Source organism: Mus pahari, chromosome 12, assembly GCF_900095145.1.
Source record: "Mus pahari chromosome 12, PAHARI_EIJ_v1.1, whole genome shotgun sequence".
Classification (NCBI taxonomy): Eukaryota; Metazoa; Chordata; class Mammalia; order Rodentia; family Muridae; genus Mus; species Mus pahari.
In genome coordinates, this window is record NC_034601.1 from 16,119,353 (window position 1) to 16,146,342 (window position 26,990).

Genomic DNA, 26,990 nt, shown 5'->3' on the forward strand with positions numbered 1-26,990 from the left:
TAACAAATGGTGTGAGTTATTGGACGTCTATACGTAAAACAAACAAAACTCTCTTACCTCAATCTCACAGTTCTGGCTGCTCCCACCTACAGCACTCCTTAACTTCTTTTTGCAGAATTGGAATAGGGCATCTTTAGGAGTGCTTGTAAGGGTGACCCCAAACATACTTACCTCCTCTCACTTCCCGGGGTTCCCAGAATCTTCCCTCAAGGTCCTAGAGAAAATTTTACAGATCTTCCTAATGTTTTGCAGTGAGAAACACGCGAAAATCCTGCCAATTTCAAGGAACCTGTTTTTCTGAGCAAGAATGCCCCCCCCCCAAGTGCTTGGCTGACGGATGGGGGGGCGGGGACCACTGCTGTAACAGGAGCAGCCCCGCACCCTTGGGAAAGCTAGAAGGCTTTACTCTGGAGGCCCTTGAGCAAGGAAGCCATCCTGCGCATCCTCCCCACTCCCAGAAAAGGAAGGAAGGGTGCAACACTGCAGCGAAGGCAGGCCAGGCTGCTTCCGGGTGGAACGTCGCCGCAGTGATGGAGGGACTCGACTGAGGGCAATCGCTTTGGTGAGCACACAAACGAAGGCACATGCCGCGAAAGGGGAGGTTTCTGCAATAACCAAGACCTATTTGCTTCTTGTGGGGGGCGAGGTCTAAATGGTCTCCGCTGCGGTGACGAGGGAGGGTCACTGCAGTAAGCGGGAGTCCACCCAGGGCGGGGTGGTGGTGGGTGGGCCACTGCAGTGTTGGGAAGAGGGGGATGTGTTTGAAGACTCGGCCGCCCTGTTTTGCTCACGAAACTCCTTACCTCCAGAAGGATGGAGAGGGGGCGCTCAGCCTCACCGTGCCGTTGGTGGGGGTCGTGCAGTGGCTGGGGTACCGGCTTTCTGCACTGCGGTCTCTTGCCTGGCTCTGCCGGCCTGAGCTGACACGCGGAGGCGGTGCGGTGCCCGAAGGAACGGAGCCGCAGCCCACTCCGCAGTGGCGGGCGGGGCAGAGGCGGGCTGGAGGGGCGGCCTCTTGGAACCCGGGCGGGACTACCAGCCAGCAGCCTGGCCGGCGCCCCTCTCCCGGCTCACAGGATCTCAGCGGTAGTTCCGAGGTGGATCGCGCAGGTGCAGGAACAAGGGCAGTCTGGAGCTCAGAGGAAGCATCACCCACTCTTGTCTGGTCGCGACGCCCCACAACTCCACCAAGAAGTGACGGTGAGGCTTGGGCTGCCCAAAGGGAGGGGGCGATCCCAAGACCCACCCTGTAGCATCCCTTGTGGCTACCTAGTCTCAGGCCAGCCTGGGCGGGGAGAGCCGCTCTAGACCAGATGACATGGACTCCCGCTGCCGCGACACCTCTACACATCTGACCTCCCGAGACGCATTTCCCCGTCCCTTTCTAGTTCTTCCTACTGCAACCTTCCAAGACGGTCTACAGCCTCTCTCAGTACTCCAGTCATGAAAGGCAAGGAGAGATAAAGTCTGCAGCCTTTTCAGCTCCCGACCTCACCCTGTCCCTGGGGACCCTTGCGAGCTAGGGGCGCCTAGGGCAATGCTGGCCTTTTAAACCTTTGCTTTCCACCCAGAGTATCTTCCATCTCTCCAGAAGCACCACTTCCGACAGCTGGCAACCGTGGAGAGCCAGAAGGCAGGGGGCAGGTACGGGGGCAGTGGTGAGGCCCTGAGAAGGTGTAGGAACAGCTGTGGACACCCCCCCAAGACCCCCCCGCCTCGCAACCCGCAGTGGGACTGGAGGACGCCTGGACCGGAGGGTTAACCATTAACCCTCCACTCCCCCGTTGCGGAGAGCTGCTCTCTGCTCCTGCTACCCAGGTAACGGGCGAGGATGCCCATCTTGCCATCCTTGCGCGCGCGCGCGCGCACACACACACACACGCGCACACACACACACACCTCTTCTTATCTGCCCCGCCACCTGTCTGCCTGGAGGCTGAGGCTTGGGGGTGGGGGTGGGGAGCTCCCGACTCAGCCTTGCTCCCTCTGCGAGCTTTCATCCCCAGGTCCCAGGTACCCAATAGGGTCGGGTAGCATGTGCTAGCTTTCATGACGCTGGAGCGAGGTGCCCCTCATCCAGCCCCTGTTCACGCAGGGTGGGCACCATGCCTGGCCTGTACTGCCCCACCAACTGGACGCCGCTGCCACTCACCGACTCCTGCGTCCGGGCCTATGCCAAGGGACCCTGCCTCAGCCTGCGTGCCCGGCTTACCTACCACAACCCGCAGCCCCAGCCGGTGGACGGTGAGACCTGGTGCAGGCGCGGGGAGGTAGCAAATGCCAGGCGAGGTTCGAGAGCAGGTCTGCCTGTTCCTGCTCGCAGGCGTGTTCGTGTACCCTCTGGCTGAGGCGGAGGTGGTATCTGGCTTCGAGGCCGAGGCGGCTGGACAGCGCGTCTCCTTCCAGCTGCATAGCCGGCGCCGATCGCAGGCCGCCTGCTGTCGCGCTCTGGGCCCGGGACTAGGGACCTCTACGCCCCGCCGCTGCGCACAGGGTAAGCTCCGAGCCCGAGCCCGCGCCCTCGAATGCCAGCCACAGCTCAGGTTCTTGCACCCTCGTGCCTCCGCTAACACCGCCAGCCTCCTTTCTTCTTTCAGACACTGATTTTATTTTCCATCCATTGGTCATCCCTTTATCCAGCAGTCATGGACTGGGCATCTGACCTGGACCTGGTGCTGAAAGAATGTGGCCCAGGCTGAGTCTGACGTTCGAGGCCAGGGAGACACAATAGCCACAAAGTAGCTTACAGGGTACCAAAGACCCCCTACTGTCCAGGTGGCCGTAGTCTCTTTAGGATGAGGCGGGCTATCTCCTCCTCAGTCCCTTGCCTCTTAGACTACACACATGAGCCGACTTCCCCGTGAACCTGTGAACTGACTAGCTCCAGAATCAAATCCACTGTCCTGTCTAACAGCCCAGGTTCTCACTCCTCGCTAAAGCTCAATTTATACTGCCCTGCTCTGCCATCCGCTGGCTCTAACTAATGTGTTTGTGCTTGTTCTCTGAGAGTTACTCACATGCTTTCTCCTTGTGGAATTCTCCCTTATCCTCCACAAATTGATTGTGCTCCCCCCTTGTTCCCCAGCCAGAAGCACTTAAGAGGGAGAATAAATGTCACTGTATCTGCTTGTCTATCTCTCCTGAAACATTGCCTCCTGAGCTTGAGGCTGTACTTTGGTCATATCTAGGTCATTTAACATAGAACCTGGGACAAAGGGACCCAGTGAGTACTGGAGGGCATGGAAGTCCTGCCCTGTGCTGTGTTTTGTGGTTTGAATTCTATTTATTTGTTTATTTATTTATATACGCATTTGATTCTTGCCCATACGACTATCAGGTAAGAAGAAAAAAAAAAAAAAAAAAAGAAAGAATCCAATGGTGTGGAGAGTTGGATTAAGCCCAACAGAGAGGTAGAAGCAAGAATAAGGTCTAGGTTCTAGCCCCAGGAATGTTCCAGCAAGAGGAACTAGCATCTAACTAGAAGAGTGGGAATTGGTGAAGGGAGATTAGGGGCGATGGTGTGAACACTGTGGTGGATACACAGGACTCCAAGTGGGTTTCAGCTCACAACGCCCGTATGTCCTAGATACAGAGAGCACAGAGTGTGCACTGCTCCCTTCAACCTCTTTTGTTTGTTTGTTTGGTTGGTTGGTTTTCCAAGACAGGGTTTCTCTGTGTAGCCCTGACTGTCCTGGAACTCAGAAATCTGCCTGCCACTGCCTCCCAAGTGCTGGGATTAAAGGCATGTGCCACCATTGCCAGGCTCCTTCAACCTCTTATTGGGAACAAAAGCAGTGGCCATGCTCCTTAAAATGTGGGTGTTTTGCATTAGTTATTCATTTATTCATCACCATAATCTTTCAGATATAATTATGTTCTCCAATTTATGGATGAGGGAATGAAGGGTTCTCAAGAGGATTGTCAAATGACACAATTAGAAGTCACAGAGCTGAGACTCAAAACCTGACTCCATTCTTCCTACTGTCAGGACAAGCTGGCCTCGAACTCTCAGAGATCTGCCTGACTCTGCTTCCCAAGTGCTAGGATCAAAGTCGAAAGCCACCTCTCTCTCTCTCTCTCTCTCTCTCTCTCTCTCTCTCTCTCTCTCTCTCTGTGTGTGTGTGTGTGTGTGTGTGTGTGTGTGTGTGGTGTCTTTCCCTGTCTTACTCCCTCCTCAATTCCCCTTCCCATGCCCTAAATAAACTATTCTACACTATACCCATCCTATGGCTGGTACCTCAGGGAGAAGGGATGCCTCAGCATGGGCATGCCCAGGCACCCCTCCCCCCTCTCCCCTCCCCCTACCTGGCTCAACAAAACATATCCTGGTCTTTTTTATAAAACACAACAGGGTTTCTCTGTGTAGACCAGGCTGGCTTCCAACTGTCAGAGGTCTGTGTGTCTCTGCCTCCCAAGTGCTGGATTTTTAAAATTTTCTTTTTTTTTCCCAAATTTTTTTATTAGATATTTTCTTCATTTACATTTCAAATGCTATCCCGAAAGTCTCCTATACCCTCCCCCTGCCCTGCTCCCCTACCCACTGACTCCCACTTTTTGGCCCTGGTATTCCCCTGTACCAGAGCATATAAAGTGTGCAAGACCAAGGGGCCTCTCTTCTCAATGATGGCCGACTGGGCCATCTTCTGCTACATATGCAGCTAGAGACATGAGCTCTGGGGGTACTGGTTAGTTCTTATTGTTGTTCCTCCTATAGGGTTGCAGCCCCCTTCAGCTCCTGGAGTACTTTCTCTAGCTCCTCCATTGGGGGCACTGTGTTCCATCCAATAGATTAAAATTTCTTATTGGATCTTTTTTCTTCCTTTATCTTGTTCAGCAAGTATTTCTGGAAAAGGTGAACAAATGATTGTTAGATAAAGCAAAACATGGCTGCAAAGGTGAACTGGGGCCAGACTGTGTAGTCACATCCAGCAGCAGTGGCAAATCTTTTAAAATACAACCCCACTCCTTATCCTCCCTCCCTCCCCCCAACCCCACCCCCCCACCCCCCCCCTCCGGCCTCAAGGCTATATCCTGAACTGAGCCTGTGCTTTGCATGTGAATGCTGTTTTGTGTCCTCCAGCCTGCCTCTAAGTACACTGCTGCCCTTAACCTCTTTGACCAGGATCCACCTTAGTGAGTACTGGTGAGACCTTTCATGAGCAGAGAATCTGTGAACATGTCAGGTCCCCTGTCTAGAGGGAGGTGTCAGTCCACAAGAGAGGCTCCTTAGGGTGATTGCAAACTGAGGTTAAACAGGGGAAGAATGGGCCTTCCAGGATCTTAGGAGTGGAAACGCCCCTCCAGTCATTCCCTGGGCTCTTGCCCATTGATAGCCTGCCCATTCCTTCTGTCAACCTGACTCTCCCACCATCGTTCACCTCATGTGTCATCCTACCTCATGTGCCTTGCCCACTACAAAGTCCTGCTTTGCCTGGCATTGTGCCTCAGTTTCCCTACTGATATCCTTCCCCCACCCCCTTCTAGTGCTCTCTGAAACCTTTTCTTACTTATCATAGGTCATCTTGTCTTGAATCTGGCCCAAGCCCGGTCCACACTGGTGTTGCCCACTGGCCTTGTGGCTGCAGCTGGTACCATGACAGTGACCCTGTGCAGCAGTCGGGAGTTGCCCTCCAGGCCTGATGGGGTGATGCATGTGGCCCTGCCCACTGTGTTCACCCCACTGGCCCAGCCAGACCTGCCAGGGTCCCCCAGGTCTCCGGGGCTCTGTGACGACAGGTTGGGCCTATGGTGATTCTCTTTATCCCTCCCTCATGTTCTCTGGGTCTAGTGCGGGAGAGGGGGCCTTAGGGGCTGGACTGAGTGAAAAAAGGGTGGAGGCCAGTCAGCCAGAAAGGCTAGTGACCTTCACAGTAGCCTAACCCCCCTCCCCATGCTCCCCTCTAGCCCCACCAGCTGCTTCGGGGTAGGCAGCCCTGAGGAGGAAAGGCTGACCTGGGAGCAACCGACTGCCCCTCCGGACGTGTTCTCAGGCCCTGCCCGCTGTCCTGCTCCATATACCTTCTCTTTCGAGATGCTAGTGACTGGACCATGTCTGTTGGCAGGTGGGCCATCTGGTCTAGCCTAGCCACCCTGTCATTGTTGTCAGAATGGGGAATAATTCGCAGCTCATAGGTGAGAGGACAGGAGTAAAAAGCAGACAGCTGCCTGTCTTGGGAACCACAAATGAGTAGGTTTTGGTTTAGCCTGTTTGCTTGTTTGTTGGTTTGAGACAGAGTTTTATATAGTCCAGGCTGGCCTCAAACTTGTTATGTAACCAGGGATAACCTTGCACTCCTGACACCCCCCCACCCCCCCACCCCTGCCTCCACTGCCTGTGCCAGACTGGTTTCCACACTAGTGTTAACAATGTAACTAATCAGTATCAACAGAGATACAGCTGCACTGGTCCAAGTAAAGGAGTAGGTATTCTTTGTGTAAGAGGTGGGGGGGGATGCTAATTGAGTATGTAACTTTCTGACCAGTTCCAGCACAGAACTGGGAACTCACCACATTCGAGCCCCTTTAAGCAGATAAGTCCTTCCTTGTCTGTATAAGCCTGTATAAGCCTTATATAAGTCTGTATAAGATAAGACTCTGAGCACTCAGCTAAATCAGCCATAATCCCCGCCCATAGCCACTGCTTGGGGCCTGAAGTGAAGTGACTTTGACCCCTCTTTACCTCTGTCCCTCAGGCCTGGAGAGCCCCTCTCATGCTCTGCGTGCAGACGCCCTCCCTCATGCCAGCTCTGCAGCAACTATCTGTGTCACCCTGGCAGAGGGCCACCAGTGTGATCGGGCCTTGGAGATCCTCTTGCACCCCAGTGGTGAGAGATGGGGCACACAGTAGGCCAGCACACCCCAGTGGTGAGAGACGGGGCACACAGTGGGCCAGCTCTGCTATGCTTAGGCATGGCATGGCATGGAAGCCGTTTTCAATGACAGTTCAGAACCCCGAGCAAGATGAACCAAGTCAACTTGGAGGATGCTAGAGTCTTCTAAAGACAGAAGGGTTGGGCAGTCTAGGGGTTCAGGGGCAGGGGCTACCTAACAGGGTTGTGCCTCTTCTTTTCAGAGCCCCATCAGCCACACTTGATGCTGGAGACTGGCAGTTTAAGTTCAGCAGAATATGAGGCCCAAGTGAGGGCCCGCCATGACTTCCAGAGGTTGCAGCAAAGGGACAGTGATGGGGAACGGCAGGTATGGCTATGTAAGGCCAAGCTTTGGTACTGGCTGAAACTGTACATAAGAAATAGGAAGATGGACCGTGTCAGGATGAGGGGCCTGTGTTCTCAGCCTGCTTTCTCAGTAGGTGCCTCCGCTATCATGCAGAGCATCATCCATAGTCCTAGAAAGCCATGCGTGAATCCCTCTGAGATAGGTCTTTGAGGGCAGAAGGAGGTCTAACGTAGGTAGGCAACACCCATGCTGTCATTCAAATAAGAGCCCCCCTCTAAGTGAATCGGATAGAAAAAGGCCCCAAGGCTTGGTCCCTCTGCCCCACCTGGGCAGAGCTGCCTTGCCCCTGGCTCAGGCTAACTCAGGCTCCTGTGCTCAGGTGTGGTTCCTGCAGCGACGTTTCCATAAGGACATCTTGCTGAACCCTGTGCTGGTGCTGAACTTCTGCCCAGACCTGAGCTCCAAGCCTGGACACCTGAATGCAGCTACCCGGGAGCTCCTCTTCCTGTTAGATGGCAGTGGTGCAGGACACAAGGCATGTGGGGTTCAATGTGGCTACCCTAGGCATGGGAGCAGGAGTTGGCAGCAGCTGAGGTAGGCAGAGGCAGCCTTTTGAGACCAGGAGTCACCTTGTTGCTTAACATTTACCAGAGAGGGAACACATCTACTTCTGCCTCTTTCAAACATGCACGTGTCTTTCCCAGACTCCAAGAGCCACTCTTTTTGACTCGTTGAGGCAGGGCCTGTCTACATAGCCTTGGCTGTCCTGGAACTCACTATGTAGACCAGGTTGGTCTTGAACTCACCTGCCTCTGTCTCCCGAGTGCTGGAATTAAAAGTGTATGCCACCATCTCTGGTGCCAGAGTCTCTCTTTTCTATAGAGTCATACTCTGTAAGCCAGACACAGAGACAAAAACTTTATACACACACACACACACACACACACACACACACACACACACTCACACACACACTCCTCCTCCAGAGAGTCCCCATACCCAAATGTCTCTCACATACTTCAAGGCTTCCGTCTGTTCCTAGGGACCCACTTCCTCATATGTTCAGGGCTTCTCTGGTTACCTCAGCCAGCCCCCTGTTTAACTACAGCCTGGAGAAGATAAACAATCTGGTGTTCCTTGTTCTCTACCAGTGCCAGTAGGGCTTCTCATGTTTTTTCCATTCTGGCTCTCTCCAGGATGCCATTGTTTTGGCTGTAAAATCCCTCCCAGCTCAGACGCTAGTCAACCTAGCCATATTTGGGACATTGGTACAGCCACTCTTCCCAGAGAGCCGGCCTTGCAGTGATGTGAGTATGGGTCAGGCTTTGGGGGGTCTCTATGGAGAGGTTTCTGCCCAGCCCAGCCCAGCCCAGCCCAGCCCAGCCCAGCCCAGCCCAGCCCAGCCCAGCCCAAGGCTTCTGTCTCCAGGACACTGTGCAGCTGATCTGCGAGAGCATTGAGACTCTTCAGACTGTGAGTGGTCCCCCTGATGTGCTGGCTGTATTGGATTGGGCCTTAGGGCAACCCCAACACAGGGCCTACCCTCGACAGCTGTTCCTGGTCACTGCTGCCTCGCCAACGGCAGCCACCACTCACCAAGTCCTGGAGTTCATGAGGTGGCACAGAGGGGCAGCCAGGTAGAGTGACAGATGTGACTAGCTAAGACTGAGAGCCCTAAGATACTCCTGAATGTAGCAGCTACTTCCCTTCCCTGCCAGGTGCTTCTCCTTTGCATTGGCACCTGCCTGCCACCAGCTGCTCCATGACTTGTCTACCCTCAGCAGAGGGAGGGCTTACTTCCTAAGGCCTGGGGAGAGACTTCAGCCTAAGGTGAGTGTGAGCCTATGCTCGCTTACCTACTCCTGGAGGTCTCTCTCCAGAGTGATACACAAAATCTGAAAGGAAGCCCCGTCAGGCCCTGTGATCTTGGCGCTCTCTCCGGAACTTCATAGTCCAGTCTCTCTCACCCTGAGAAACCAACTAGACAGCTGTTGATGCCCCTAGGAGAGAGGCCTTGGGCCAGCCCCTGAATCTTACTGTTAGGACCTGAAAGGAGCCTTGTCTTCAACTCTTGTCCCATCCATGTGACAAAGCTCAGACCAGGAGAAGGACCAGGCCCTGAGGACTGAGTACACAGCTCCTGTGCGTGAGCACACCCCAAGTCCTCCTGACACTAGCCTGATTATGCTCCCTACCAGTGCAGGCCTGGGCAGAGGACACTGGGGGAAGGGCAGCCCCCAATCTCTCCCCCTCCCCAACCCCCATGTCCTTTGGCACTCCTTGCAGCTGGTACAGGCTCTGCGGAAGGCGCTGGAACCGGCTTTGAGTGACATCTCCGTGGACTGGTTTGTGCCTGATGCTGTGGAGGCGCTGCTGACGCCCCGGGAGATCCCAGCGCTCTACCCTGGAGACCAGCTGCTTGGCTACTGCTCACTTTTCAGGGTGGATGGCTTCCGGTCCCATGCTCTAGGGGTAGGACTGGGCTGGGGTATGCCAGGCGGGCCTGGAGGGCCAAAGTCCTTGTATCTTATCTGTTCCCTGTCTTTGCTAAGAATCCTATAGGCTCCTAGAGCCCCATAGAGTGTGCCTTGGGATTCTCTCAGAGGGGGTTGTCCTGTAAAGTGTTTGCATGTGGTTTTTTTATAGAATTTTAAAAAATTACATTTACTTGTGTGTGTGTGTGTGTGTGTGTGTGTGTGTACATACAGATGTGTGCTCTCAGTAGTAGGTAATGTGGAGGTCAGGGGACAACTCGTGGGAGTTGGTTCTTTCTACCTACCATGTGGATCATGAGGCTTGAACTTAGGTTTTCAGGCTTGGTGGACAACACCTAAACCTACTTCACACAGCCCCTTATAGAAAGGACCATCTTGGCTGGAGAGATGGCGCAACAGTTCAGAGCACTTGCTCCTCTAGAGAACCCAGATTTGGTTCCCAGCTCCCACATGGCGGCACACAACTATCCACGACTCCAGGTCGCCTGCATGATGTGTACCCCATGTGTGCTTGGTGCCCTTGGAGGTCAAAGGAAGGCGTCTGATCTCCTGGAACTGGAGTTACAGATGGTTGTGAGCCACCATGTGAAACCAAACCCATGAAAACCTCTCAACCCCTGAGCCATCTCTCCAGTCATAAATGACGTCATAGGTTGCTGTGGAGAGAACTTGGCAGGATAGCTGGCACACAGTAGGGCTTTGTGATCTGCTATTTATGTATTTACTTATTTAGTGAAAATGTCTCTCTAGAGGAACTATGCAGAACTACCTCGGTTTTTTGCTTCTGAGGGCTGCATAGTAGACTCTATCTTTGCCAGGTAGTCAGAAAGCTCAGAGCCAAATCTGAAGCTGAACTTTAAGCAGCTTTATTACCCTCAAGGCTAACACGTTGGCTTCTTACTTTTTTACATTTTTTTATGTATGAATGGTTTCCCTGCACCTATGTATTTGCCCCATGTGTGAGCTGGGACTTGAACTTGGGACCTTGAGAAGACCAGTCACTGCTCTTAACCGCTGAGCTATCTCTGCAGCCCCTATTTTAAATTTTGAATTAAGATATAGTTACATCACTTCTCCAACTCCTCCCCTGTCCCCCCTTACTCCTCAAATTGATGGCCTCTATTATTGTTACATGTTGCTGTGTGGATGCAGTTTCAGGGCTGACCACTTTGTATTGGATGAACAGTTAGGAGCGCATCCCCGGGAAAGGCTAACTCTCTCTCTGTCTGAAGTCATTAGTGGCCTGTGGTTCTTTGTTTAGGAGTGGGGACTGGTGCAACATCTCCCTTCTACATTAGCAGGATTGACCATTGGTATTGTCATTGCTCTGGTCCTGTTTGGGAGCCATGTTGAGTTATCATGGGTTTAGCTTTCCTGTCCTTTTTAGGAGACACAATCTTACAACATTTTTGTAATTCTTAAAAACTATTTAGGCTCAGGAGATGGCTCAGTGTGTTAAGGTGCTGCATCCAAGCCTGATGATTTGAGTTCATTCCCTGGGACTCACAGGGTAGGAGAGAACCAACTCCTGCAAGTTGCCCCTTGACCTCCACAAATGAGCTATGGCTCTCACATACACACGCACACACACACTAATGCATTTTTACTTAGCTGAATGTGTGTGTGTGGGGGGGGGTGGGTGCATGCATGCCACATGACATACATGTGGAGGTCAGAGGACAACTTTGTACACTCCATTCTGCCTTTCTACTTTCCATTGGTTCCAGGGTTCAAACACAAGCGGGCAGGTTTGCACGGCAAGTGCCTTTAGCTACTGAGCCACTCTGTTGACCCTTATTTCTTACTGGCTTTTCACTTCTGGACTATTAGCTTTCTATGACCCATCTTTAAATTATGCTTGCAAAAAGATATTATAAAATTAACATACTTCACCCTCAATACTTTTTTCCCCAGGGCCAAGAGCCTGGTTGGCAGAGCTTGGCCGGTTCGGTCTTCCCATCTCCAGAGGAGGTGTTATCTGTCACCAGCCCTGGCACTGAGCCTACGTACACCACAGAGCCACTGGGAACAGGCACTGTGTCAGCAGAGCTGTCGAGCCCATGGGCTGCAGGAGACTCAGAGCAGAGTGAGTGCCCTGGTGTATGTTTGTAGCCAGGCAGGAGATGGCAAGGGGAAGGGTCAGGGCTGGGCCCATTCTCCTGCTTTCCAGCAGGTATGGAAGCTCTGACAGACCCAGTCATGGATCCTGGACCTAATCCCTCATCTGACACAGCTATATGGCGGCGTATCTTCCAGTCCTCATACATCCGGGAGCAGTATGTGCTTACCCACTGCTCTGCCAGCCCCGAGCCAGGCCCAGGCTCCACCTGCAGTAGCGAGTCCCCAGGCTCCCAAGGCCCTGGCTCCCCCAATGGTAGCCTTCCCCTGGATCCCCCTTCTCAGCAGGGCTGCCGCAGCCTGGCCTGGGTAGAACCTGCAGGCTCCCGCTCCTGCCCCCTGCCTGTACCCCCACCATCCCCATTCAAGGTGAGATTTCATCTGTCATGTAACCAGCAAACATTTATCTACCACCTGCTGTGTGCAATCTTTACTATTAAGTCTAGCTAGAGAAATAGGTGGGTATATTTATGTGTGTGTGTATGTATGCATACATACACACACACACACACACATGATGTCACAACCAGTAATGACCAGGACCGTAGTATTATGGGTGCTCAGTCAGAATGACTGTTAGAGGGAGTTAGGAAAGTAAGGTATGTCAGGAAGAATAAGCAAGTTAAAAAACAATGAAGATGCTGGGCGTGGTGGCGCACCCCTTTAATCCCAGCACTTGGGAGGCAGAGGCAGGTGGATTTCTGAGTTCGAGGCCAGCCTGGTCTACAGAGTGAGTTCCAGGACAGCCAGGGCAACATAGAGAAACCCTGTCTCGAAAAACCAAAATAAATAAATAAATAAACAAACAAACAGCATTCCTTGACCTGTGACCTCCCATCTCTCACACAGGTGGGAGCCGTGAGCGCTGAGGTGCTGGGCCGTCGGCAAAGAGCAGCTCTGGCTGGTCGAAGTCTCTCATCTCCCTCAGGCCGGGCAAACCCGGTCCCCGGCAGAGCCCGACATCCCTCTCTGGATGCAATACCAGATGGATCAGGCCCTGAGCCAGGACAACAGCTGGGTCAGGGCCTCGATGATTCTGGTAAGGGCCGATGGGAAGCTGGGTTTCTGACACCAAAGATGTGGGAAAGTGAAGCACAGTTCACCATGTTGCCTATGCCCCGGACATCTCTCTCCAGGAAACCTGCTCTCCCCAGCACCCTTGGACTGGGATATGTTGATGGAACCATCTTTCTTATTCAAGGCTGTGCCATCCAGTGGGGGGGAATCAGCTCCTCCAGCAGAACCTCTGCATCCTCAGGCTCCACGTTGTCACGTGGTGATCCGGGCCCTGTGTGGGGAACAGCCAATGTGCTGGGAGGTGGGTGTTGGGCTGGAAGAACTCTGGGGTCCTGGGGATGGCTCCCAGCCTGAATCACTTCCGATGAGAGAAGCTGCGTGGGATCAGGCACTCCACCGGCTGACAGCGGCCTCTGTGGTCCAGGACAATGAACAGCTGGCTCTCCGTGGAAGAGCTGAAACCACGGCTGAGCAGGGTAAGGTTCTAGCTGACACACTTCAGGTACAAAGGCTTCAAACAGAACATGGTGAAGGTACGTATCTGTGTGTTAATCAGCCTGTTCCTTACTTTGTCACAAAGGATTTGAGGTGACTCATAATACTTACAAGGTAAGAAATTTAGCAGAGAAACAAGAAATAGTGAAAACAAAGGAAACCAAGGCTGGAGAGAAGGCTCAGTGGTTAAGAGCACTGACTATTCTTCCAGAGGACTCAGGTTCAATTCCCAGTACCCACATGGTGGCTCACAACCATCTGTAACTCCAATTCCAGGGGACCTAACACCCTCTTCTGGCCTCTGTGGGCACCAGTCACATATATAGTACAAAGACATACATGCAGGCAAAATATTCCCACACACAATAATAATAATAATGATAAAAGAAAATAAAGGAAATATAAATAAAGGTATATTATAAAATACAGAACATTAACCAGGCAGTGGTGGCACATGCCTTTAATCCCAGCACTTGAGAGGCAGAGGCAGGCAGATTTCTGAGTTATATTTCTGAGGCCAACCTAGTCTACAGAGTGAGTTCCAGGACAGTCAGGGCTACAGAGAAACGCTGTCTCGAAAAACAAAAACAAACAAACAAAAAACAAAACAAAACAAAAAGATACACAACATTAAAGTTATATATTCTTACCAGCATAGGACCCAAAATTGGGAAGTTTTCTAGAAGCCAAAATGGAAGGTAATATGATCTTGTAATAAACTGCCTGAAACATGAAAATAAACCTTCCATTCAAGAAGACCATTAACAATACAAGATAAAACCTCAATCCACACTGCCCTAGCTACACTGTCAGTATTCAACAGTCACATGTGGTGCTGAGCGTGGTGGCGCACGCCTTTAATCCCAGCACTCGGGAGGCAGAGGCAGGCGATTTCTGAGTTCGAGGACAGCCTGATCTACAGAGTGAGTTCCAGGACAGCCAGGGCTACACAGAGAAACCCTGTCCCGAAAAACCAAAAAAAAAAACAAAAAACAAAAAAAACCAAAACCAGTCACATGTGGTTAGTGACTACCATGTTGGATGACGCAGATAAACATTTCCCTCCCTGCAGGAAGTTCTGGACGGCGCTGAAATGAGTGGTAGGCCGTGTGTGTGGTGCTGGCTGTGGTGGCACATGCAGGAAATTCTAGCAGTTGGTAGGCTAAGGCAAGAAGATTGAAGAGTTCTGGGCCAGCCTAGGTTATATGTAATTATGGTATGACCCTGTCAAAATAAAGTCCTGTGGAGGGGCCACCCACTACCCTTGGGTACTCTAAAGTTTGCCTGTGCCCGACCCACTTCCTACATTTAAATCATACAAAAACAACAACAACAACAGACAGTCAGACAGACAGCAAGCTAGGCATGAGTGTGATGGTGTAATCTCAACACTGTGGTAGCAGAGGCAGGAGGATCACTCTAGACCACCAAACTTCTGGGTTTCTGGGGGATGGGGGGGGGTCTGGTTCTACTGTAGGCTGAGAGTTCAGTCTATTTCTTGTCAAAGTTGGGAAGATTTGGTTCTGGACCAAAGATGGCCATCTACCATGTTAATAGGGGACAGGGGAAGCTGTGGGGATCATTCTAGTTTTGTTTTTTTTTTTTTAGACAGGGTATCGCCATGTTGTCCTGGCTGGCTTGGAATTCACAGATACTGGCCTGCTTTGGCCTCTGAAGTGCTGGGATTAAAGCCACCATATTTGGCTTTCCAGCATTTTGTTTGTTTGCTTAATTTACATCCCAGTGCTTATAGCCCACCCTATCTTCCCGGTCCCAGCCTTATAAATCCCTCCCCCATTACTCCCTCCCCTTCTCTGAGGACTTGTCTGAGGAGAAGGGGAAGCCCTCCTCTGGTACCACCCCACCTTGAGATAACTGGTCCCAGCAGGACTAACATGGTAGTCCAATGGCAGGGAACTGAGACCAAGCACCCTTCCCTCTGCTTATTAAGGGATCCACATTTTCCAGCATTTTTTGTGCAGCTTTCTATAGATAGTGAGAGTTGAGCTTGCTACTGCTTTGATTTACAGGCAGAGTCAGAAGGTCCTGGCTCAGAGCTGTTCAGACAAGCAAGGTCAGCTCTGCCCCATCCTGTTTTACCTGCCCTGTTGCTGTAGATGCTACCACTAGGGAAGTCCTGCCTGGAGCCCTGCAGGTGTGGAGTTCAGGTATGGTCCTTCTCCGATGACCTCTAAGGTGACACTCACCTCCCTGGCGAGCCAGTGGGACTGACTCCGTACCCTTGCAGATCCAGCTGAGCTCTCAGGCATGTCTGCCTCCCAAGACCAGCTAGCTGCCGCTCCTCTGGCCACAGCAGTCCACTCTAAAGGTAGGGCTCAAATGCAGTGGATCGGACACAGGCGGGCTTTGGACCACTTGCTGGTACTGGGTGACCCTACTGTAGGACATCAGGGAGGCTGTTCTGCAGGTGCCTGGGACCTGGACCTAAATGACAACTCCAAGTCAGCACTGGGGGAGCCCATATCTCCTACTGGAGATCATCATGGCTTGCCCCACCAGCCTCCAGCCTCTTCCAGGCTCAGCCTGGGTCGTCATCGAAGACTTTGCAGCTCCAACAAGGGCCAGACTCATGAGAACAGCAATGACGGCAGCAACCATGACTACCTGCCTCTGGTGAGGACTGGGGAGGTGGAGGGTAGCATCATTCGAGCCAGAGCTCTGTCTCAGCTCCCTCTCCCCCCACCTCTTCTCTCCTCAGGTACGACTGCAAGAGGCACCAGGCTCCTTTCGCCTGGATGAACCCTTCTGTGCTGCCGTGTGCATTCCTCAAGAACGCCTGTGTCGAGCCTCGCCCTTTGCTGCACACCGTGCCAGCCTCAGCCCCACCTCAGCATCATCTCCTTGGGCATTTCTGGGCCCTGGTATTGGCCAAGGTGACAGTGCCACAGCCTCCTGCAGCCAGTCCCCCAGCACAGGTTCTGAAGGGCCAGGCCAGGTAGACAGTGGGAGGGGCTCAGATACCGAGGCCTCAGAAGGAATGGAAAGGCAGGACAGCGCTGATCTTCGTGGGCGCACTTGGGCCACCGCTGTAGCCCTGGCGTGGCTGGAACACCGCTGTGCAGCTGCCTTTGGCGAGTGGGAACTGACAGCTTCCAAAGCCGACTGCTGGCTGAGGGCCCAACACCTGCCAGACGGCCTTGATCTGACTGCTCTTAAAGCTGCTGCCCGGGGGCTCTTTCTGTTACTGCGACACTGGGACCAGAATCTGCAGCTACACCTGCTGTGTTATAGCCCTTCGAATGTGTAAGGCTGCTTGCAGCTCTGACTAGCAACCCCAAACACAGTCACTGCCACCCAGGGCCAGTCTCTTGGTGCTGGGAAAAAAATAAGTTGGTGTCTGCCGTCCTCCATTGCTTCACACACACATCCCTCCATGGTAATATTCTTGTTACCACAGAAAGTGCCTGCCTGTGCTCTCTTCTCTCCTCCCACTCCATACCCTCTCCTATGTGCTCTGAGCTCTCTATAGGATAATGGAAGAGGAGAGAGCTACAGTCCCAAATCCTATGCAATAAAGTGCCTCTTAAGACTGCCTGATGAGTTGTTCGTTTTCATGTTGGGAAGATGCACTTCATAGCCTGGTGTAGGCACGAGCAACTAACTTTATGTAGGCTGCACAAAGGTGGACTTGGCAAGGTTTATTCTAAGAACACAGAGTCCGTTCCACCCATGATGCTGAGCAAGTCCTAGGAGGAAGGGGTGGATTTCAGTGAGTTTTCCTGCTCGGCTGGATGCTCTTAGGAAAGAACTGAGGGGACAGCCAGAGCTGCAGCAGGATGACAGCATGGCACAGGTGTAGGGCAGCAGAGCTGAAGGATGTGGATGGGTATGTATTCCAGGAAAGCTCAATGAGTCCCAGCACCAGTAACCTGGAAATGAGAAATGGGTCCTATCCATTTCAAGATCGGCAGCATTAGATTTCTCATGCCCTACACCCATCCACCCATCCACCCATCCACCCCATCCTCTTCTGTGGTCACAGCTTTGAGAATAGGAGATCCCGAGCCCTTCTCCAACCCTTTCAGGTTGTCCCAGCTCGTACCTGAGCAGGTGTGTGAGCCAGCGTGCAGGCATGGCCCACAGGAGGTAGGGCAGTGTGTGGAAATACCAGACATAAAACTGGTAGTGGAGCGAGCGGCTAAAGCAGATGCCGATGAAGTTGGAGGTGAAGAGGATGGAAACAATCTGTGATGTGCAGGTTAAGGCTTTGGGTAGGAATGGAGGGCAGTAGGCGTGGGGTGAGGGTAAGGGTTTCAAGTTCTGGGGTAAGAAAGCACCCATGTCTTACATGCAAGCCTCAGACAAGCTTTCTAGCCTCTCTGGATCTGTTCCTCAGTTTAGTAGGGAGAGAGGGATGCATGAGACTGTAAAGCCTGAGTAAAGGAGTCTGAATTCCTTACATTCTAACCTTAATTCTTCCTTCTGTAAAATCAGTATGTGTACTTCCCTAGCTCAGGTGGACTTTACATGGGAGCGAGTGTGGACTCTTAGGACAATACCAAGAGTGCAGGGTTCTGCAATGCTGGGTTACGGTTAAGCTGTGCTGAGATGCATCAGGTGGTCAGTGCAGTGTTAGCTGCAGAGGACAGGATCTATGACTGGGCTCAGGCCTCTTCCTGTGGCAGCTGCTATCTCAGGCCGACGGACTAAGACTCTACCTGCACTTGGAGAGATCAAAACGTGTCTCTCCACGATTTAAAGGATATGGTTAGGTGTGAGGGGTTGGGGCGGCACTTTCCTTTTGGAAGGATCCTTCAGCAGTGACAGGATACTTTCCCCTGTTCTGAAGAAAAGTCATTCGGACATTTATCAAGCAAGGCCCAGTTGTATGCCAAATTCTAGATGAACCACTATGAACTGAACATTTCCCCCAAGGAGCTCCTAGGAGCTGAGCTCTCCATCCCATGAACCTTCCCATGATAGTAACCCTGTTTCTTACCTGTGCCACCTACAGAGGGCAAACAGCAAGAGGAGGCTAAGGTGGGCAGCCAACAGGGCCAGATGGAAGGCACGATGCAGGAAGATGGCTTCAGGCAGGAAACGCCAGTTCACTGTCCATTGGAAAAGAAACTGACGGCCAAGGTCAAAGGAACGGGATAGGTAGCCAAGGGGGTTCTCCAGCAGGAAGGGCAAGCCCAGCACCACCTGAGAATGGGTGAAGCCAGCAGAGCTCCTTAGGCTCGCCCCAGCCTTCAGGGTGGTCACTTAGCAGAGTATAGGGAGACGGAAGCTTCAAAAGCTCCTTTATTTCCACAAGGAGTAGCAGGAAAGCCTCCCCGTCTCCCCCCTGCCAGAGCCTGACACCACAGAGGCACAGGAGGGGGTGATCACACTGCTTGCCTCAAGAGCTCACCAGATCGTGGGCTGGAGAGACAGATGGCTCAGTTGTTAAGAGCATTCGTTGCTCTTCCGGAGGTGCTGAGTTTAACTCTCAGCAACCAGCTCATGGCTATCTGTAATGGGATCTGATCTTTTTCTGTCATGCAAATTGAGCTCTCATACACATAAGTAAATAAATGAATAAATAAATAAATGCATATTCCTTAAAAAAATCTTGAAAAAATTTCACTTGATGTGTGTGTGTGTGTGTGTGTGTGTGTGTGTGTGTGTGTGTGTGTGTCAAGGGGGAAGGAGGTATTTAGAGAGAGTCTCACTATGTAGTCCTGGCCGGCATTTGTTATGTAGACCAGGGTGCCCTTGAACTCAGAGACCTCCCAAGTGCCCTTGAACTCAGAGACCTCCCAAGTGCCCTTGAACTCAGAGACCTCCCAAGTGCCCTTGAACTCAGAGACCTCCCAAGTGCTAGGGTTAAAGATGTGTACCACCATGCCTAGCTAGTTGCCCAGGTCTTAAGCAGGCAGCTTTAGGAAGACTCTGAGAGGCCTGCCATGGGATCTAAAGTGCAGAGACAATGGCTGCCCAGTGGAAGTGACAACTCCAAACTCTTGTCTGTTGGCTCTTGAGAAAGCCCTAAGAGAGTTAAGGACATCTGTCTCTTCGGGAAGGGGAGGCCCTTTCTCACCAGTAAGGGCAGGATAGAGCGTTACCTGAAGAGCAGCACAGATGGCCAGCTTGGGAAGGGCACCACGGAAGCCAAACTGAGTAAGAAGAAGGAACAGCAACCCCGGGGCAAAGAGGAGCACATTCATCTTCACGGAGACAGCCAGGCTGAAGTGGACACATGATAGGGAAAGTCGAGGGTCAGCTCCAGGACTGGGTGCCCCTTGGAACAACATACCCACCTCCCCCACAGATTTTCTCCCCAGATTATTAAGTGCTAGGATGTGGTCTCTATCCAGAACTGTTAGAAGAGCATAGATGGCCTGAGAGGAGGCTGGAAAGAAGGGACTAATACCTGTCCCTCTGTCCAGACTAAATGGACATGTACTGAGTGACATACTTAAGGGCCAACTCCAACAATGGATGCCATCTGGGAACAACATAGGAAGAAAGCATGAGGAAAGGGACGTTCTACAGATCTTTGACTTGTTCAGGGTGGCCAGAGTGACCTACAGTATCTAACCACTCTTTTTATCCAAGACAGGGTTTCTCTGTGTAGCCTTGGCTGTCCTGGAACTCACTCTGTAGACCAGGCTGGCCTTGAACTCAGAAATCCACCTGCCTCTGCCTCCCAAGTGCTGGGATTAAAGGAGTGCGCCACCACTGCCTGGCTATCTAACCACTCTTAATGTTCTCTCCTGCAGAACATTGGGAAGATATGGAAATGTGACTGAGGGGGGAAGAAGGAAAAGGCTCTGACCTGAAACAGCAGCAGCCCCAGCTCCAGCACTGCGCCAGGAAGAGGTTGATGCTCAGGAAGAGCAAGGCCATAGCTACTGGGTCATTGAAGAGCCGCAGTACAAAGATGGAATGGACACGGTAAGAGGCGCAACACATGAAGAAAAAGACGAAGGGAGGTACCTAAAGGGTGGGCACCAACGTCAGCTCCCCAAACCTGAGCCACCCCCACAACCCACTTCAGGCCAGGGCCAGTTGGTCCTGTAGCATCAACTCACCTTGGAAGTCTGGTGGTATATCAAGAAAACAAGAACCAAGGTGACAAGGTAGAGTACAGCAAAGATGTTCTGGGCCATGGGGATGTCAGTGCCCCGGTCAGTAGCATAGTATAGCCCCGTAAAGAGGTACAGAAAGCCAGCTGGGTAGCTGGAAGATGAAAGGAAACATGAGCCTAGGTCAGGACAACCAGCCTGGTACCCACCCGGCCCTTCACAATGCCTTCAGACTTCCTATCCTCACTCACACAAGAGGTCCGGTGTCACCCTGCAGCTGTGTGTAGTCATATGTGCCATTGATGAAACCCTCCACCTGGGCCATGTAGGCCTTCCAGTCAATCTCTGTGTCTGGAAGAAGATAACATGGTCTCGTTCCTTCTGAGTCCAGAACTTGCCTACATCTAAACCCCATGCCTTCAGACCACCAAAGCCCAGAGATTCTACCTCATTCCCAGGTTTCTCCCATCATCGTCCCTGATGTAACCGCACATAGGGCATTCTCTGGGTGGACCCATGTACTTCGTCTGTGTGTTATGTGTGTGCATGCGTATGGAGGTCAGGAGTTGACACTGCTATCTTCCTCCGTCATTTATATAACAGAGTCTAGCTAGTCTGTTTGCTTCAAGGATCCCTTGTCCTGCCTCTCCAGTGCCGTGATAACAGATGGGCCACCATGCCTCCCTGGCATTTATGCCTAATGCTAGGAATGTGTACTATGGGTCTCACATTTGCATGGTAAATACTACTACGTGCTAAGCTATCTCCTTAGGTCCATGAATGCAGGCGTCTTAAACTCAAATGTGTAGAACTGAATTTATGATCTTTCTTCCTAGTCCAAATTTACTCTTTCCTGTATTCTTCAAGTAGTACTTCTCTCCTTTTCAGTGTGTGTGTGTGTGTGTGTGTGTGTGTTCACAAGACAGGGTTTCTCTGTGTAGCTCTGGCTATCTGGCTGTCCTGGAACTCACTCTGTAGACTAGGCTGGCCTTAAACTCAGAGATCCACCTGCTTCTGCCTCCCAAGTGCTGGGATTAAAGGCGTGCGCCACCACCACCCAGCTCCTTAGTTCTTAAAAAGAAAGTCTTGTTCTCTTTCTCTGTGTTGTGTGTGTTCATATGCACATGTGTGGCTGCACACACAAGTGAGTGTGTATGCATGTGAGTGTGGGGGCTAGAAGTTAACAGTAATTCTCTTTCTGAAATGTTCCTCACTCTCATTTTTAAAACAGGGTCTTTATAAGCCAGTTGTGGTGGTGTCCACCTTTAATCTCAACAACACTCAGGAGCCAGAAGCAGGCAGATTTCTGTGAGCTTGAGGTCACTGTGGTCTGCATAGCAAAGGCAATCAGGGCTACTTAGTAAGACTCTGTTTTGTTTTTTCAAAATAAGACGGATCCTGGAAGACACCAGCACCTAATGGACTTAAATGGTCACAACATGCACTCTTTAAAAGGACTTTCAAGACCTAAGAATTAAAAGCATGAAAAATCAGATCTGCGGTGGGAAGTGACGGTGAAGTCTAAGGCTACAGACAAGCAGCAGCAGCAGCAGATTAATTCTGGCCAGAACTTCACGGCTGCGTTGCTTCTGAGCAGGCTGAATGTAAATGCAGGAGGTAATCTCCAGGTCACCTCCCACATAGGTGAGAGATTATGATCGCTGTTCTGGAAAGTGGGCTTGGGTCAGGTAAAGGATATGGGTTTGAACGGTGAATGAAAGCTCTGTAATCTAGTTTGGGTCTCCCTCCCTCCCTCCGGTTCTCTCCCCTTCAGTGAACTCACATGCCACCCTGTGAATGACCCAGAAGGTGATGCCCACCTCTGCTAGGCAGAGGCAGGAGGCCACCAGCAATGTGTAGCGTGGTTCCCGCAGCAGTAGGTAGCGTTCTTGCCAGGCACGCTGTAGCCATTGTTTCCAGATTCCTGCCGGCTGGACCACAGAAGCCGGCTGGCCGCGTTTCCGCAGCCCCGCAGCCATCTTGACAGTGCGCCACTCTTGTGCTTCCACCACCGGGAAAACCAACCCTCAGACACTAGGTTCCGGTCTCCCGCTCTGCTCCGAGTAACCAGAAAGAAGCCTTATTTACTGCATATCAGTCTCTTAATTAGACTCAGGGAGCTGGAGTTTCTAGGCCAAAATGATTCATTGGCTCCATATTTAGTGCTTATTATACACAGTCGTGAGAGATATTTCTAATGTGGATATGTGGACCTGAATAAGGATAAGACAGCTAGTCCTTAGAATGCATCTCCTTTGAAAGACTACTACACGATGTTGTAATATAAATATACATATACTTCTCGGTGTATGTCCCTTTCAGAGCTCATATACACGTGCATATCAGTGTTTGCCCAGAAAAACAAAACAACAGTTCTGTTCTCTTCTCCAAGCCCCGCTTTCCACTCTATGTCCAGAGTAATTGTGTTCTCGCTAGAGGGGAAAGCTCCTTTCAGTATTCCTCCCGCCTTCCCAAGCACCCGAGGGTGCTCCAAAAATCTTGGGAAGAAGGGGATCTTTAATTAATCACGCCCCTTATTGGAAAGGGTAATTGAAAACCGAACACGAGAGGACAGAGTAATAAGCCTGGTCACGTCTGGTGACCAGATCCGGTTTGCCACGAGGAGATGTGGTCGCGTTTAGACGGGCAGTTCGTTTCTATGACGCCAAGCAATTCAGCTTTCCAGCCGGACGATTTTCAAAAAAGAGCTTAGAAGGTGACGGAAGTTCCACGTGTTTGTGTGGAGCAGCTGCAGGGGAGGGCGGAGACACAGGCTCCGCCTCCCATTTCTTACCTCGGTGATTGGTCTCCTAAGCCCCGCCCTGCCTGCGGCGCAGCCCGGAGCATGGCCTCTCCCCGGACTCCCGTGTCCCCTCCGGAGTTACCCGAGAAGAACTTCCAGTACCGCCAAGTCCAGTACTGGGACCAGCGCTACAAAGACGCGGCCGACTCCGGACCCTACGAGTGGTTCGGGGACTTCGCTTCCTTCCGTGCCCTCCTAGAGCCGGAGCTGTGTCCTGAGGACCGTATCCTCGTGCTAGGTGGGTAGTGTCCCAGCCACCGGTCGCTGGCCAGACCACATCTGCTTTCTTCTCTTCTGCTTTCTCCTGTACGAGGACGCCCCAGTTCGGAGCCAACACCCAGTACCTTCAGAATCTGTCTGTATTTAGCCAAGGCAGACAGAAATAAGAAATCGTCAGCACTCTGGAAAAGAGTCCTTTGATGTCCCAGCGAGGGGCATTACCCTGCCCCAGACACCGGAGGCAGCCTAGGACACTGGAGAGTATATATCTCTGTGGACCTACTTCAACATTAACTGGCTGTGTAACCTAGGACAAGTCATGAATCCAATGTGTGTTTCAGTTTCCGTTTCTAGAAATGGGACTGCAAATTTTTCTGGAGTAAATCGTGTGCACCTCGAGCATAACACCTAGCTTTCTTTTCCCACCAGCGGGCACCCGGAGTTGTTGTCAGGTAAAGGGAGTTACCACTTCTCTGAACCCCAGGCAAAAAGTTTGGTCCTAAACACTCATAGGGTAGAATAATGCTCTCTGAGTCTGATGGAGAATTGCAGCTGAGGTAGGTGTCAACAAGAGAGATGCTAGGATGTCAGCTGCTGGATAGTCAGGAAAAGTTTGAATGAGTAGAGTTGCCTTCCAAATATAGTTTGTAAACGTTTTGTTCAGTAGAAGCCTGTATACATTTTGTGTTTTTTGTTTTGTTTTGTTTTTAGACAGGGTCTCACTATGAAATCCTGGCTGGCCTGGAACTCACCTTATAGAATAGTCTGGCTTTAAACACAGAGATCCACCTACCTCTGTTTCTAAAGCCTGTATACAGTTAAGTGGAATACTTGATAGGGATTTAAAAGGTTATCTCTTACACATACAGTATATATGTAAAGTATAAATAATATAATGTGGGCTGGAGAGGTGGCTCAGTGGTTAAGAGCACTGGCTGCTCTTCCAGAGGTCCTGAGTTCAATTCCCAGGAACCGCATGGTGGCTCACAACCATCTGTAATTGGATCTTTTCTGGTGTATATCTGAAGGCAGCTATAGTGTACTCATATATAAAATTAAACAAATCTTTTTTTTTTTTTTTTTTTGGTTTTTCGAGACAGGGTTTCTCTGTATAGCCCTGGCTGTCCTGGAACTCACTCTGTAGACCAGGCTGGCCTCGAACTCAGAAATCCACCTGCCTCTGCCTCCCAAGTGCTGGGATTAAAGGCGTGCGCCACCACGCCCGGCTAAACAAATCTTTAAAAAAAAAAACAAATAAATAATATAATGTGTCTGCGCTACTCAATTTGGGAAGTAGAACATGACCAGGACTAGGAAGGTTAACCTAGTGGCTAAGCATTTGAACTCTGGGAGCAAGTAGTTAATGGTAGAAACTTGGTTTAGCTGGAATTGTAATCTTGTACAAATTTTTTAAATTTCTGTGCCTCTATTTCCAAGGCTTAAGAAAATAAAAACCTAGCTGGGTGTGGTGACTCAAACCTTTAATCCAAGCCCTGGGAGCAAGAGGCCAGCCTGGGCTATGCAGCAAGTTCCAGGACAGTTAGGAAGCTGCATAGAAAGACCCTGTTTCAGCAAAACAACACAAATAAATAACTAAGAAAATGAAAACCTACAGATGAGATCTTCTAGTGATTAGGTGAGCATGTGAACCATCTAAACCAATACCTGGCTAAAAAGCTGCCTGTGTCTTCAGAGTTTTCTGGTAGTTTCCCCATAACTTCTTCCCACTAGAAGCAAACAGTCTCTTGAATTCTGTGGTTGTATACTATTGCGTTTATTTCTAGAGTTACCATAGAACTACGTTTATCAAGCTTTAGTGCCTTTCAGAATTAACTGGCAAGTTAGGCTCCACTCTGAGGTTCTAATTCCAGGGAAGTCTAATATAGGTGCTAGGGACCTTTTTATCTTTTGTTGAAATAGGGTCTTGTTATGTAGCAGGCTAGGCTGACATTTACCGATTAGGACTACTTTCCACCCCTACCTTAAGGGCTGGGGTTGCAGGTGGGCACCAGCAAGCCTGCCCTCAGGCCTCTGTTTTCAGCAGTCTCCACAGCTGATTGTCGTACTGCTGGTGGGCCAGACATCTGTCTTCCTTAAAATCGTAGCATCTTGCTGGCCAGGAGGTGTTCTTTTTCTGGATAGGGGGATAAGTCTAAGGAGGGATAGGAGATGCAAAGCCTAATTGTAAATGTTTAGGCTTTCAGAAAACTTAGAACTTCGAGATCTAAGAACAGGACTCAGAATTTGGGAAGTCACCTATATTACACTTCATCTCCACAGATCTGACTAGAGCACCTGGCAGGTGCCAGGCAATATGCTGGCTCCTTCTAACGTATTTACTCGATTTCTAAAGCTGTGTAATGAGTATTCAGAGCTACTGTAGGTTAGGGGTCTATAAACCTTTTCTGAACAAAGCCAGGGAATAGATATTTTAGGCTTTGCAATCTCTCTCAGACACTCAGTTCTCCTATGGTAATAGACACAGCTGGTGGCTGGAGAGATGGCTCAGCAGTCCTGAGTTTAATTCCCAGCAACCACATGGTGGCTCACAACCATCTGTAATGGGACCTGATGCCCTCTTCTGGTGTGTCTCAAGACAGCTACAGTGTACTCATATATAATAAATAAATTAAAAAAAAAAAATAGACACAGCTACAGACAGTGCATAAAAAAGAACTTATGTTCTCTAATAAAACTTAATGTTTTTTTCTTTCTTTATTTATTTTTTGTTTGTTTTTGTTTTTTGAGACAGGGTTTCTCTGTGTAGCCCTGGCTGTCCTAGAACTCAGAAATCCGCCTGCCTCTGCCTCCCAAGTGCTGGGATTAAAGGTGTGCGCCACCACTGCTCAGCATAAAACTTATGTTTAAGACAGAGTCTCCTGTAGTCCTGGCTGGCTCAAAACTCACAGGTAGACTAGTCCGGCGTCTGACTCACAAAGCTCCGTCTGCCTTTGATTCCTGGGTGCTGAGGTTACAGGCGTGAGCCACTATACCTACCCAAAGCTTTATTTATCAAAAGGAAATAAAGATTCTACTGTAAGTCACTGTCTTGGGTTGAATTCCCCAGAAAGGATCCCAAGAAGGAGATTCATGTCCAAGTCATTCATCCAGTAGTAGCTTCCAGGAAAAACTGACTGGTAAGAATGGGGAAAGGCAAAAAAAGATAAAACTGTGATCTCAGGCAAAATCTCAAGAATAATTTTGGCCTGAAGGGTCACAGATGAAGACTTTTAGAAGCAAATACATACCAAAACCTGGAGACATACTAAAACTTATAAAAGGGCTACAGGGGTCTGGTCAGAACATTGACAGTGTCTGCTGTCATGGACATGTGAACTGCAGGTGCTCTCCGATATCAGGGTTTCTAGTTCTGCTGTCTTGCCATGCAGCACACAAGGAGAGGCAGTTAGAACTCTGTAATAGCTTCATAGTGAATTACAGCCTACTGTTCATGCTAATGTAGCCCAAGCTGGAGTGTCACCAGCAGGCTTGAGTGGGCCTCTTGGAAACTGAGAGGCAGTTGAGCATAGTGGTTAGAAGCTCTGGCTTGAGCTGGGCGTGGTGGCGCACGCCTTTAATCCCAGCACTTGGGAGGCAGTGGCAGGCGGATTTCTGAGTTCGAGGCCAGCCTGGTCT

At 50.8% G+C, this 26,990-nt stretch overlaps 3 protein-coding genes across 12 annotated transcripts in view; 2 read left to right on the top strand and 1 right to left on the bottom strand.

Annotated features, from left to right (window-relative positions):
- Positions 1-473: 473 nt before the first annotated feature.
- Vwa5b2 (von Willebrand factor A domain containing 5B2) lies at positions 474-16,850 on the top strand. Of its 6 annotated transcripts, none has more exons than XM_029544270.1 (21): positions 474-562; positions 1,077-1,818; positions 2,096-2,244; positions 2,324-2,494; positions 5,517-5,736; positions 5,905-6,062; positions 6,693-6,824; positions 7,073-7,197; positions 7,556-7,711; positions 8,373-8,483; positions 8,605-8,813; positions 8,895-9,006; positions 9,463-9,648; positions 11,586-11,757; positions 11,842-12,158; positions 12,639-12,828; positions 12,926-13,282; positions 15,332-15,469; positions 15,550-15,630; positions 15,730-15,935; positions 16,021-16,850. In XM_029544270.1, the coding sequence occupies exons 3-21, from the start codon at positions 2,106-2,108 to the stop codon at positions 16,567-16,569; spliced, it is 3,729 nt and encodes a 1,242-aa protein (XP_029400130.1). In that variant the 5' UTR covers positions 474-562; positions 1,077-1,818; positions 2,096-2,105; the 3' UTR covers positions 16,570-16,850. The 6 variants fall into 6 exon arrangements, with proteins under 6 accessions (XP_029400130.1, XP_029400131.1, XP_029400132.1 ...); XM_029544271.1 differs by lacking the exon at positions 474-562 and having other exon boundaries at positions 767-1,200; positions 1,389-1,818; XM_029544272.1 differs by lacking the exon at positions 474-562 and having other exon boundaries at positions 767-1,200; positions 1,592-1,818.
- Alg3 (ALG3 alpha-1,3- mannosyltransferase) lies at positions 16,809-22,336 on the bottom strand. 4 transcript variants are annotated; one of them, XM_021210127.2, is made up of 9 exons: positions 22,153-22,336; positions 20,584-20,683; positions 20,339-20,486; positions 20,083-20,243; positions 19,370-19,490; positions 18,262-18,467; positions 18,029-18,105; positions 17,365-17,509; positions 16,809-17,191 (listed from the first exon to the last, which is right to left on the bottom strand). In XM_021210127.2, exons 1-9 carry the CDS (start codon positions 22,241-22,243, stop codon positions 17,029-17,031), a joined length of 1,212 nt encoding a protein of 403 aa, XP_021065786.1. In that variant the 5' UTR covers positions 22,244-22,336; the 3' UTR covers positions 16,809-17,028. The 4 variants fall into 4 exon arrangements, with proteins under 4 accessions (XP_021065786.1, XP_029400136.1, XP_029400137.1 ...); XM_021210126.1 differs by having other exon boundaries at positions 16,946-17,191; positions 22,116-22,336; XM_029544276.1 differs by lacking the exon at positions 20,584-20,683 and having other exon boundaries at positions 22,116-22,336.
- An 815-nt stretch (positions 22,337-23,151) lies between these two features.
- The window catches only part of Eef1akmt4 (EEF1A lysine methyltransferase 4), an 8,420-nt gene continuing 4,581 nt past the window's right edge, over positions 23,152-26,990 (top strand). Inside the window, exon 1 of one of the 2 annotated variants that reach the window (XM_029544278.1) lies at positions 23,152-23,373. In XM_029544278.1, coding sequence (XP_029400138.1) covers positions 23,178-23,373 — 196 coding nt within the window. In that variant the 5' untranslated portion in view covers positions 23,152-23,177. The remainder of the gene's footprint in view (positions 23,374-26,990) is intronic. The other variant, XM_029544279.1, reaches the window with a different exon arrangement.